The following is a 12,500-nucleotide window of genomic DNA, read 5'->3' on the forward strand; positions in this document are numbered from 1 at the left end:
GATTCTGTCAGCTCGCCGCCCTAAGACACATGTATATTAAAATAATATATGTATCCTTTATCTTTCTTTTACTAGTTCCATTTATTGGACTGCAGTTATTCTGGAGCAATGGCTTCAAGAATGTGAGTCGAACGAATCGACCTCACTACTTATCTTTAAAGCTTGGTATTTACACAGAAACACACGACCGACTTCTTTCTACCAAATTCACCAAGTCTTTGGTCCACCTGAGGTTATAGCAGAATTGCTATGCAGTGGGACTGAATGCGGAATCTTGTGGCTGGGAAGCAAACTTCTTATCACACAACCACACCTGCGCCCTCCCCCCAACGCACACATATTGTATGAATGTATACATATGTGTGTGTGTGTGTGCGTATATATATATATATGTGTGTGTGTGTGTGTGCGTATATATATATATATATATATATATATATATATATATATATATGTTATGTCGTGGGTTTGAATATCTTGTCGCCAATAATGTTATGATGACGTTGGCATGTGAACAAAGGTGTAAGAATAGTATTAGCCAAATGAACATTTGGATATGGTTATCTAGAATAACCTTTCGCAGGATTAATATGCTCATGCAGAACGTACTCCATATTACGCCAATACGAACGATCAACGCTGTTAACTGTTTGGTAACTGCCAACTGTTTATTTCATTGAAATACGTCAGTCCACTGTTAGTCACGTGGGGGTGGTCAGGATCCTTCCACAACCTCTCGCCTTTTTTGAAAATTAGCCTCCCATAACTTCTCCCCTTTCTGAGATTTAAACTCCGTCCAGAGTTTTAATATCTCTTACGCTTAGAGTTTAATTCTAGTATTTCCGTTCTTTTCCTTTTTCTGTTACTTGAACGTGTAGCTTCAATTTTTGGGGATGTTGGTACCTTCAAACATGGGCGTACAAAACTTCCATGGGAATTTCGTCTTTCGTGACTGTTTCTTCCGTACATCTTTTTAAGTTGGTTTATATGTCTTTTATGTTCGAAATTTTTTTCTTTTTACCAGGGATCTTTTCACTTTGACCGGCAGATTTTTAAAATAATTTCTTTGTAACTAAACACTTTTAAACTTCGTATACTGGTAGAATGTTTCACATAAAACATCTTTTTCTCTTGGCGTTCTTGAGAAAATTATGTAGTTTGTTAATAGACGTCATTGATTGGTTGAAATTGCCGAAATACGAGAAATTAAACAAGAAATAGCTTACAAACTACTTAATTTTCTCAAGAACGCCAAGAGAAAAAGATGTTTTATGTGAAACATTCTACCAGTATACGAAGTTTAAAAGTGTTTAGTTACAAAGAAATTATTTTAAAAATCTGCTGGTCAAAGTGAAAAGATCCTTTTACCAGGAATAATACTTTTCCAATTTGTTCAATAATTACTCCGTTCTCCCAACTTTCTTTACCATATCTGTACAATTAAAAAAACAAACAAACTTTATAACCTATCTTGAAGAATTTTGAAGTATATTTGTTGTTCGCCATTTTTTCTTTTATTACTCGGTATCGAATTATCAAAAGCAGATCTGATCTTTCTAGCAAACCTTAATTCCGCTGGTGACATTCCAGATGGTGTATTCGGATCAGATGTTTCTCGGTACACTCTTAGAAATTGTTGAAGTGTTAAGTCATCCATTACTTCGTTGTTCGCCTTTTTAAAACCCCTCTTAAAAGTATCAACAAAACACTCCACCTTACCTTTCGACATAGAATGATACGGCGGAGTGGTCACATGTTCGATAACGAACTTTTTACAAAACTTTTCGAACTCGACTGAAGTAAACTAAGCTCTATTATCAGACCCAATGCTATCAAAAATACCATATCTGGTGAACAATTCGTGTAAAAAAAAAATACTGTAAACACAAATTTAAGCTTTTTGCACTTATGCACTTCAGGCCACTTTGAAAAACTGTCCACCACAAGATAATATGAACCCTTAAGTGGACGTGCGTGATCAACATGCAGTCAGGAACATGGAATATCATTTTAAATCCCAGTTCCTGCTCGCAACGCAGCAATCATAGTATCTTCAAACGGTCCAGTATTTTTCGAAATCAATCTTGATAAACAATTAACATGTCCTAATTTCTTAGATGGAATAAACTCCATCTTAAAATCATAGTCTAGTAATATAGTACCCCAACGTTACATCCTGTTAGTCCTCTATCCTAACCACTGGGCCATTGCGTCTCCACAAGATATATATATATATATATATATATATATATATATATATATATATATATATATATATATATATATATATACATGTGTGTGTGCTTTAAAATTAGAATGTCCCAAACAAGGCATGAAGCCACTTAGAGTAAGAGACTATGAACAAAGAGAAATTAAGACGAAAGTAATGAATTTACTTTAGACTTGAGTTGGTAGATCTAGTAGTTTGCACACCCTTTCAAAGCAACCTTAGGAACGACGTCAGGACCATATACTTTAGACTGACGAAGCTTAGAGTTTAACTTAACTAACTTTGAAGTAATGACTGCAGAATAAACAAAAATGTTCTGTATGTGAATAGATGCACCCGAATCATCAAGTATAGAGTTATCAGCAAACAAGTGATCAAAGAGGTCAGCTTTTTTTGCGGAGGGCCGAGAATACCTGACACTATCAAAACGTGGAGGCACACTATTATAGATTTTCAAAAAGTCTCGACTTCCAAGCCTCTGTGAAGCAAAGAATTTGCAAATCAGCAATAGCTCTTTTACAGACATTGCTGACTATCCGAAAGGCGAACCAAGAATCTTTAAACTGATTGTGCTGAAAGTATCGGTAAAATGGTTCCGATAAGAAACAATAGATGTACACTGTGTTGAACCAAGGCGGAGATTGAGGCGTTTCCCTAAAATTGTGACAAGAATAATAGTGTCAATATCAGTATGTACCCACTCTATGTATTTACCTGTAGTATCAAAGTTAGCTTTCCCAAAGTAGAGTTCAAAGGAACATTAACAAGCAAGTGAGTAAAAGTCAGCTTTCTCTGCGGATGACCTAGAACACCTGACACTATCAAAACATGTGTGTGGGTGGGGTGCAGAGAAGACCTACCAAGTTTGATAACACTATTGTAGATTTTCCAAAAGTCGAGATTTCCAAGCCTTTGTGAGGTAAAGGATTCACAAGCCTTGTGTGCATGAGATGATTTAGCATCTGCAATAGCCCTCTTACAGAGTTCAAAGAACATCTTGAAAGAAGGAACTAAAGCCATTTCAATCGTCCTTTGCAAACTTGAAAGTCTTACGATTATAAGGTTTATCTACACCAGCAACAGAAACAGATTCGATATTGACAGCTACTACTGCTTGATCCGATGGACCAAATGGAGGGAAAGAAGTTGCCTAACAACCTTCTAGGACAGAAGTCATAAAGTAATCAAACGTTCCAGTATCACTATCAGGAGATCTGGTTGAAAAGTCAATAATCTGAGTGAGACGATGAGCCAGAAAGTAGTTATAGGAAACTTCAGGCCAGCCAGTTCGATGGAGAGCATCGAAATCATCAAATCTTGTAAATCCCATCAAATAAAGCTTCAATAACTGGACGCGAGTCAAAGGAAGACGATTTATATAAGAAAAATAGGTAGCAAGTTGCTTGAAGGAGAGGAACAAGGAAGCACATATATGATTCATCCACATATTCAAGAGGCACTCTGACTTTTAGCAAAATCCGTTCGTGCATAGACAGCCAACTCATGGAGATGAGTATCAGATTATCTACGGTAAAGAGCCATAAGCTTGGTATTACATACAGAATCATTAAGATTTGTCTCACAGAGTGCAAGAACATGAGAGTTTGCATGATGAAAGGATTGGACGAATGGGAAATTATTATGAAGACCTCGAACATTGCTGAACGATACGAAAAGAACTTCATTGTATGCTTTTGGAGAACCTACTTTTGCAAGTATATATATTAGCTTGGAACATAAATTTACATCGGTTATTAATTAAAAATTTCAAAGAGATTATTTCGATATTTGTGCATTTCTTTATTAAACCCCATATGTCCTCTAACATTCCTGTACCATTCTCTATCTTAGAGGCAGTTTTATGATTCCCCCCACCCAGAACTTGACACCTGTCTGGGTAATGGACAAATCTAAGTGGGTTTTACAAACGTCCAAGCAATTGGATTTCTCCCCATGAACAGGATTTCATAGGGAGCGAATTAAGTTGGAATCTGAAGGTACACGGTCAACTGAGTAAGCTGTACCAATTTCTTAGCTCTATGAGGATACAAGAGGTCTAACGTTGTCCACCCTTCCGATTGGCCAATTATAGATATTTTTCATCGATTTATATTTAATCGGTCTAACTTGGAATAATAATTATCTGGATTCAACCTCTGATTTTGCGGAAAGAGTTCACAATACACAATGCCCTTCCAATCCTACAAGAGAAAAAAGCATTACCTTCTTCGGATTGTGACAAATTGTTGGGTGATTTGGGTGATTCTTTTCACTACATGTTATAAACAATTTCTTGTCACCTGCAATCGTTCTATTCAAAATCAATCATTTTAATGGGTTTGAGCCGATGATCGCATATGGAAATACGGCCCATTAAATTTTTTTCCGCTAAATTATGAAGCACTCGAATATCATAGAAATTCACGAATCAAGTGCTTTTAATGAAATTCCTGATAACGCTCAGAATAATATGTGGAGTACCCTAGTGATGTTGTGTGACCTGGATTACATTTGATTAACGTTTCGAGTTGGTCATCATCAACAATTGAGAGCTTACCGGAACGCTCACTGTCCTCCAGAGCAAAGTTTTCACTGCTAAACTTAACAAATGACTTACGAAGAGTTCTCCTGCTATGGTACCATTTCCATAAACTGCACATATTGATTTTACTGTTTGTGCTGCGTTTTCTTTTGCTGGAAATAAAAGATCACCAAATGAGGAAAATATATCTGATTTACCCCTCTTTTCACTTTTAACGTAAAAACTTTAGAAATAAACTATCCACACAGTAATCGTATTGAAAAATGTGCTGAAATGTCAACTTTCAGGTAATATATGTCAAATGCTTCTCTTCATGTGAAACACTAAATCGCATGCTTAAACTTCGTCAAATGAAATACGGTACGAATATTTTCCACACAATATTTTATATATACGTTTCTAAGTGTTTTTACGAAGCTAGACTAAATATTTACTCTTTCAAACTTCTAACTTATATCTCCATGACACGTCATCTCAGGACATTGAATCCAGTTCGACTCCAATTTGTTGAAATCTCAGCGTATCTTTCAACAAAGTTGTCGTGGATACGGTCTTGGTAGATTGCTAGTCCCCGTGCAGGATGATTTTAGGAGGTACCACTTGTGCGGATGGCCGTTGACTCTCACAATAAGCTCCTTCGCCTTTTGACAGGTTTTTGTTTTAAGTCCAGCAAAATGTCTACAAATCTCTGTATTATCTGTTTCATGGTTGGATTGTCGGCAACTAAACCAGCACCTTCTACATAACTGGCGTGCGCACGCGCGCACACAGACAGACAGATAGACACACACGTACGCACGCACATACACAAGCACAGATTTAAATGTCGATTACTGGTTATTGACAAATATTCAGCAACTGAACAGTTGAAAATGTTAAAATAGCCTTGTTGTTATTGGTTTTGTTCATTCCATGTAATGCTTTTTGCTCTTGCAGGTACCAGTTGCGATGGTAAGGTATTGAGTGAGTGTGTGGCTTCTTTAAAACGGCCATTCAACAGCACAAGGGAAGAGCTATGCGGGTAAATATAGAAACGTATCTTTCATGTCTATTTTTCAAACCACGTTCATTATAACGAATATAACTTTTAAAAAAGAAACATTCAGGAAAGGATTGGCATATCTTGTTTTATTTATACTACTTTTAATATAATGTTATATCTTAATATCTACAAAGTATGGACCATATAAACTAATGTGGTGTTGTAGAAAACTTTAACTGTATACAGTGCGTCTAGAGCAATCCTGCTTGGCGGCCGCAATCTGTCTGTTCTCACTTTATATTCATAGCTCAATGAAAGAAAATATACAAGGCAAGGAAAATTTTGTTTCTTATTCTTTCAAGTTTCAGTATTTGTGAAAAGAAATGGAGGGAGAAGAAACTTTACATTGCTACTATTTTAACCAAATCATCTGAAATATCAAACAAGTTAATTTAAAGTTTATAGTAAGAAGTAGTATATCATCCAACAAATTTCATAGATGTTTACCTTTTCTTGGACAGAGGCTTGGCAGAATCATTAGAGCATCCAAATAAAATGCTTTGTATTACTTTTCTGACTCTTTAGGTTTTTATTTCAAATCATGTTGAGGTAAACTTTCCTTTCCGTCACCAAAGAATTGTTGGTATACAGCATGGTAAAAACCTCTCGTCTCAAAGCTCTCGAGAGCTTTTGCTTATGTTTGTAGTTTTAAAGAACGTTATTAGTATTTTTGTTGCACCATCTCGTTAATCAGTCAACCAGCTATCTTTCTGAAATTTTCGCGCCCTTTGGGATGAGTTTCAGAATTTATTGGTAAAAATTACATATTTAAAACGGAAAAAAAAGGAAAATTGCTTCATAACTGGCCTTGGGTTTGAAAATCTATTTAATTCGAGGCAGGTGCTTCGGAAAAATTGAGGTAGGGTCTCCAAGTAAAGAATACGTTAAAGAGAATTCTACCACTACTTTAAAAAGCGAAGATCCTAACATACCTAAATCGTTGTGTCTTGTGGAGGTAAAGGTAGCTGAGGTACCACCCGGAGTAGACACCCCCTTTCTTGTTGCTGCCGTATTATATTACATAGAAAATAAAACAAGCAAGTCCACTGACTGGAAATAAAAAATTGGACAAGCACAGAAACGGAATTACTAATTCTGACCGACTATGAAAGCTTGATCAATCTCTTAACTGGCTTGCAGCTTTTCATAGCAGTTCAGGATAGAGGGTGTGATGCCACATATGTAGCCATGTAGACAATATATAAGCATTCTGCTCACTGCAAAAAAACAAAAAAACAGAAAGATAACTCCACTACAACAGATATATCAACAACAAAAGCATCATCATCATCATCATCATCATCAACAACAACAACAACAACAACACACACAAACAGAAGCAGTACCAAGGACAGTACTAAGAGTAGAAGCACCAAAAACAACTGTTCTGCATGCACTCGTGCAGTACCCAAACACTGCTGACTTGCGAGTTTATGTTGAATACCTGTTGTCGTGTGTAGGGCAGTTCCCTGGTGAGGATCGTCCCGCGTCTTCCTTTGACCGAAGAGTACATTCAGTGTTTATCTGTCTGGTGAGCAAAAGATGAATGGCGGGCTAGAATGAAAGGGCTGAAATAGCTATCTTACTCTTTAACCAAGTCATCATCAACTTCTTAAGATCCACCTGAAAAGAGAAGCGAAGGTGGAATGAAGGGTGGAAAGAGAAGTGTTGCCTTCCAGCAAACTTCTTTGAACGGTGGTTGAGATTGGTAAGAATGATCCAATCGAAGAGTCTGTTCTGAGCACATGTCCATAAACTGAGGGAAGAAATGACTAGCAGAAAAGATGTTAACGGTGTCGCTAAAATTTGGCGACTGCAAAGAAGGTTAATTTCTCTACTGCTGCAAGATTTGAAACATACTAATATTTGCAAACCAGTGTTGCAAAGACAGTATTCTGTAGCATCCAGCAAAAGATCCGAGGGATGCATAAAGAAAGTATTGTTTCTAGGTGTATTGTTCTGAAGGTCAGAAATCAAATTAAAAAGTATCTTAAACGAATTCGGGTTACCAAAATTTCGAGGGAAATTTTCGGCACGAATGTGTTGAGATTTCCGACCAGCGAAGAGAACAGGAGGCACTCTGTAACACTCATAATGAGTAACCAATTTATTGTCGGCTGGAGGACAGTAAAAATAAAGGTGGTCTATCTACCGTCAGAAATAAATATTTGCTGCTTATGAACATATTTTAAGCTCACTGGCTGCAAAAGCAAATTTTACCTGGTCAAGGGATGGATTTATTGGTCCAAACTGATCATGAAAGTAAATAGCACATCCTAAACTTAATCAATCTATCAGGTGACTTGCACCTTTTCGTGGTGATTGAAAACGGAAAGACAAGGTGTTACCTACTTGGTCAAATAAGCCATCTAAGAATTTTCTGCCGACTGCAAAAGAAGGGAGAAGAAAACCATTTGCCACTACAGCCAATGCCATTGCCATTACAGTAGTCCCATCAAGAGCAAAAGCAGCAACAATGTCAACAATAGGAACACCACCACTACTACTAACAGAATTAACAACAACAGCCACAACATTAAAATCAGCAAACGCAAAAGCAAGAACAAAAACAATGCCAGCCACAACAGAAGCAACAACAAAAATAGGATTGATAATCTCATGAGAACAACAACAACAACAGCAGCAGGAAGATGAACAACATCGTCAATATCAGCAACATAATCTGCATACTACAACAAAATATCACAAGATATACCAATATCATGTCTCTCAGAGGAATGTCAAAGAATTATCAGCTTGTGACAGGACGTAAAGAAAATTTGAGGAAAAAAAAATTCTCCCAAGTACAGACATGTCAACCGGGAATAAATAAAGAAAAAAGAATGTTACGACTTAATCCATGCAATGGGTGTGAATGTCTGGAGTTTAAGAAAGACTGTCCATTTAAAACTCGGTAATATTTTAGTTGTCAAAAAATAGGACATAAATACTCGCACTGCATAGCGAAGCAGAAAAGGTCGGAAAAAATTCTTCTAAAAAAGTTTGATCAACGGAAAGTCGTGATGACACCCCAAAAAGAATGTATGTGTGGGTAAAAATAAACGACGCGAATGTGAAACTACAATGAGACAGGATTAACCCCACCAGACGCCAACCTGGTATTTTTAGGTCTCGGGTTGATTATTATTATTATTATTATTATTATTATTATTATTATTATTATTATTATTATTATTATTATTATTATTATTATTATTATTATTAAATGAGACAGCAGTGCATGCCATTAAAGTGACACTGGGGTAAAATATACGAAGCCCAGGATACCAATCATGACTACTCGTCTGATAAGGATACAACTGGCACATGTATCACAACCATATGTGCGCGATATAATGACCTCATATCAAGATTAATAGCGCATGATCTTGCAGGTGGAGGTCAGTTAGAATTTTATTCAGGTTGAGTAGCCCATCCCACTGAAAAGGTCTGAATAAGGGTTGTTTAAAAATGTTGAATGAAACACCTATGTTTCCAAAGGTGAATTATCCAAACGCCAAAGAATCCCTCTCAATACATGGCTATGACGCTCCACCACTACTTCTGCTTGTGATCAGAGATTCACATATCGTCAGCCACTAAGGGACATTTGGTTGCTCAACTGGTTATGGTCAAACAACTGACAAGTAAATCTATGGTATTGAGCAATTTGAAACCAAGTGGGCCATATCTTAGAAAATATCACCATAAATTTTTCCTCTATCTGTTTGTTTGTTTATATCCATTGATGCGTAAAATATAGATTATTTTAACCTTTTGCATCTCTCAAAAGAATTTTTAACTTTCTCCTAAATGTCAACGCTTATTTTCAGGCTTTTAGTTAGCCCTTGTTTCTTATGTTCTGAGTAGTATAAAACTTTCCCTTCATTAGTCCAAAGTTACTGTGGTGTTTCAAAAAAATAGGAAGGTGTATATCATATGGATGCACGGACTCCAGAGAAATATGTTTTGCGTATCACTTGTAATACACAGGACAGGCAAGGGGTTATTTATAGGAGCACGAGGAAAACATTGTGAATACTGTCAACTAAGTTTTATTCCGCATTATATCGATTCAACAACATTTTTTTAATCTCTTCCTAGATATTTTAGAGAAGAAGGCAAATGTAATGAAGCGGCCAATTGTAAGTTGGCAGAAAAGTATATGAAACTTATGGAATGTAGTGGTAAGTAGTTTCTTATTTATTGTAAGGCATAACTAAGGAAATTAGCTGTGTGGTTAATGCGAAAATGAGGTGAATTCAAGTGTAATGCATGCAATTTAACATAAATCATAAAAAGGATTCAATACTGACTCTGCGCATTATCACTTACTAACACGCAAGTTATTACCTCTTCCCTGACGCATAAAACCTTTAGATTTTATGTGTCCACTCTCTGACATCTAAGTAACATCTCTGTTCCATTTGTATATCTCTCAGCTCGATGTAAGGGAAAAAGACTTCCAGTTACTCTGACACAAAGGTTTCCGATTGTTCCTACAACTCTCTGATCTCTTCCAACTACCATTAACTATTTCCCTCCCCACTCTCTCACTCTGTCTCTCTTTAGCATCAAGGACATGTTCATGTTACATTATCGCTTCTAAAGTCATGATCGTCAGTGACTTCAATATTCACAACCTCCCTTGATCTAATCATTAACCTCACAACAACACTGTTATTACAGAAGCCGATTCATTTGCCATTCTGAACTCTCTACAATAATTACTATGTAAGTAGGCTGCGACTTCAAGAGCATTTGGCAGTTATTTCTCACAGCAGAAACAACTGTGTAGTGGCTCCTTCATTAGCACGTAACAAAAGCCACAGCATATACTTGCATATTCGACCAGCACAAATTCACAAAACATCTTTAATTTCTCAAATTTAAATCCAATGTTTATCAAACAATTACCGTTCCTGCATCTATTGAGTCATCCAGCTACTACTTCATCAAAGCAACTTACCACATATCCACGACCTGCACAATGCCATAATCATCTTCTAAACTCTCTGGTATTTCATCCCTTCGTCTCACCCAACTTGTCGTAGTTAGTCAATTGTGATTATCTAAGTAGCAAATATTCCTTCACATCTCTCATACAAAGCTATTGGAGTTCGCGAAAAATAGCCCACCTAACCGGTCAAGATTTGATATAAGAAACATATCTATCTACTCTACCAGCATATTCAGTGCTATATCAGATAATGTTTACACTATGTAAAAATATTTTAATATCCTTAATAACTCTTATTTTGCAATGCAAGTATGTATGTATGTATGTATGTATGTATGTATGTATGTATGTATGTATGTATGTATGTAATGCATGTATGTAGGTAATCATGGATGGATGGATGGATGGGAGGATGGGCGGATGGATAGATGGATGGGTGGATGGATAGGTGGATGGATGGATCGATGGGCAGATGGCTAGTCTGTTGGATGGCTAGATAAATGATTAAATTTACATCCAGTGGGTCATAATAGTAAATGCGAAAAACAAACCATTTAGTTTCCAGAAAAGTAACCTGAAAAATATAAAGCATGGAGGAACTCACAAACTGCCAGAGTAGGTTTTTAAGGTTTTTTATGGTATAAAGAGCTATGTGAAGTGACTTGGTAGGTAGAAACATCAGAAGTGTACATGCAAATTTCATTATACATAATCACACACACATATATAGATATGCACTTTGCACTTACATCCATACATGTACAATATATATATATATATATATATACTTGTATATGATGTGAATTTATGGAAAGAAATCCGATAAAACTCATCAATTTACTTAAAAATGGAGAAGACAAGTTGTTAAAATATATAAGAGAATTTTAATTAACGATATATATACATATATATATATATATATATATATATATATATATATATATATATATATATATATATATATATATATATATATATATATATAATATATATATATATATATATATCGAAACAGTCTGGTGTATCTTTCCTGCTCCAATATTTACCTTCATGAAATATTTTTGTAAGGTGTTACTTTTTTTTATGCATAACCTAATCATAAAACAACTAGAATTCCAATATCTATTTACACTAATATGCAAATGTGCCTCTACTCACGTATGATTAAATATACAAACACTTTTTTCCTTATAAGATTATTTTTCTCCGACTTCAAGTATATATATATGTATGTATATATATATGTATGTTTATATATGTATATATGTATATATATATATGTATGTATATATATATATGTATGTATATATATATATATATATATATATAATTATGTCGCAAGAAATTTGAAAAGCTACACGCGAAACCGGTCTTTCTTTTAAATTATGTCATTATAAGAGGAAAAAAAATTTTTTTTTAAATTTTCTAATATTCTTCAGACATATTGACGCAAATATATATATTTTTTAACATTTAAGCCTTCTGTAGTTTTTTCACTCTTTACTATTTTCTATATAATTATATATATATATATATATATATATATATATATATATATATATATATATATATATACATAAACACACACACATACACATACACACACATACGCACACACACATATACTTATACACATGCACACACACACATACATACATACACCCATACACATACACACACACATACCTACATACTCCTATACGCACATACATACACACAGACAAAC

The 12,500-nt window shown here is 35.3% G+C and overlaps 1 protein-coding gene across 1 annotated transcript in view; it reads left to right on the plus strand.

The window, feature by feature from the left end:
* LOC115213476 overlaps nt 1–12,500 on the plus strand; it is a 78,791-nt gene that overhangs the window by 60,297 nt on the left and 5,994 nt on the right. Inside the window, exons 12-13 of the mRNA XM_029782469.2 lie at nt 5,709–5,793; nt 9,919–10,001. Of these exons, the coding sequence (XP_029638329.1) occupies nt 5,709–5,793; nt 9,919–10,001 (168 nt within the window). The remainder of the gene's footprint in view (nt 1–5,708; nt 5,794–9,918; nt 10,002–12,500) is intronic.

The sequence above is a fragment of the Octopus sinensis genome, linkage group LG6, assembly GCF_006345805.1.
Source record: "Octopus sinensis linkage group LG6, ASM634580v1, whole genome shotgun sequence".
NCBI lineage: Eukaryota > Metazoa > Mollusca > Cephalopoda > Octopoda > Octopodidae > Octopus > Octopus sinensis.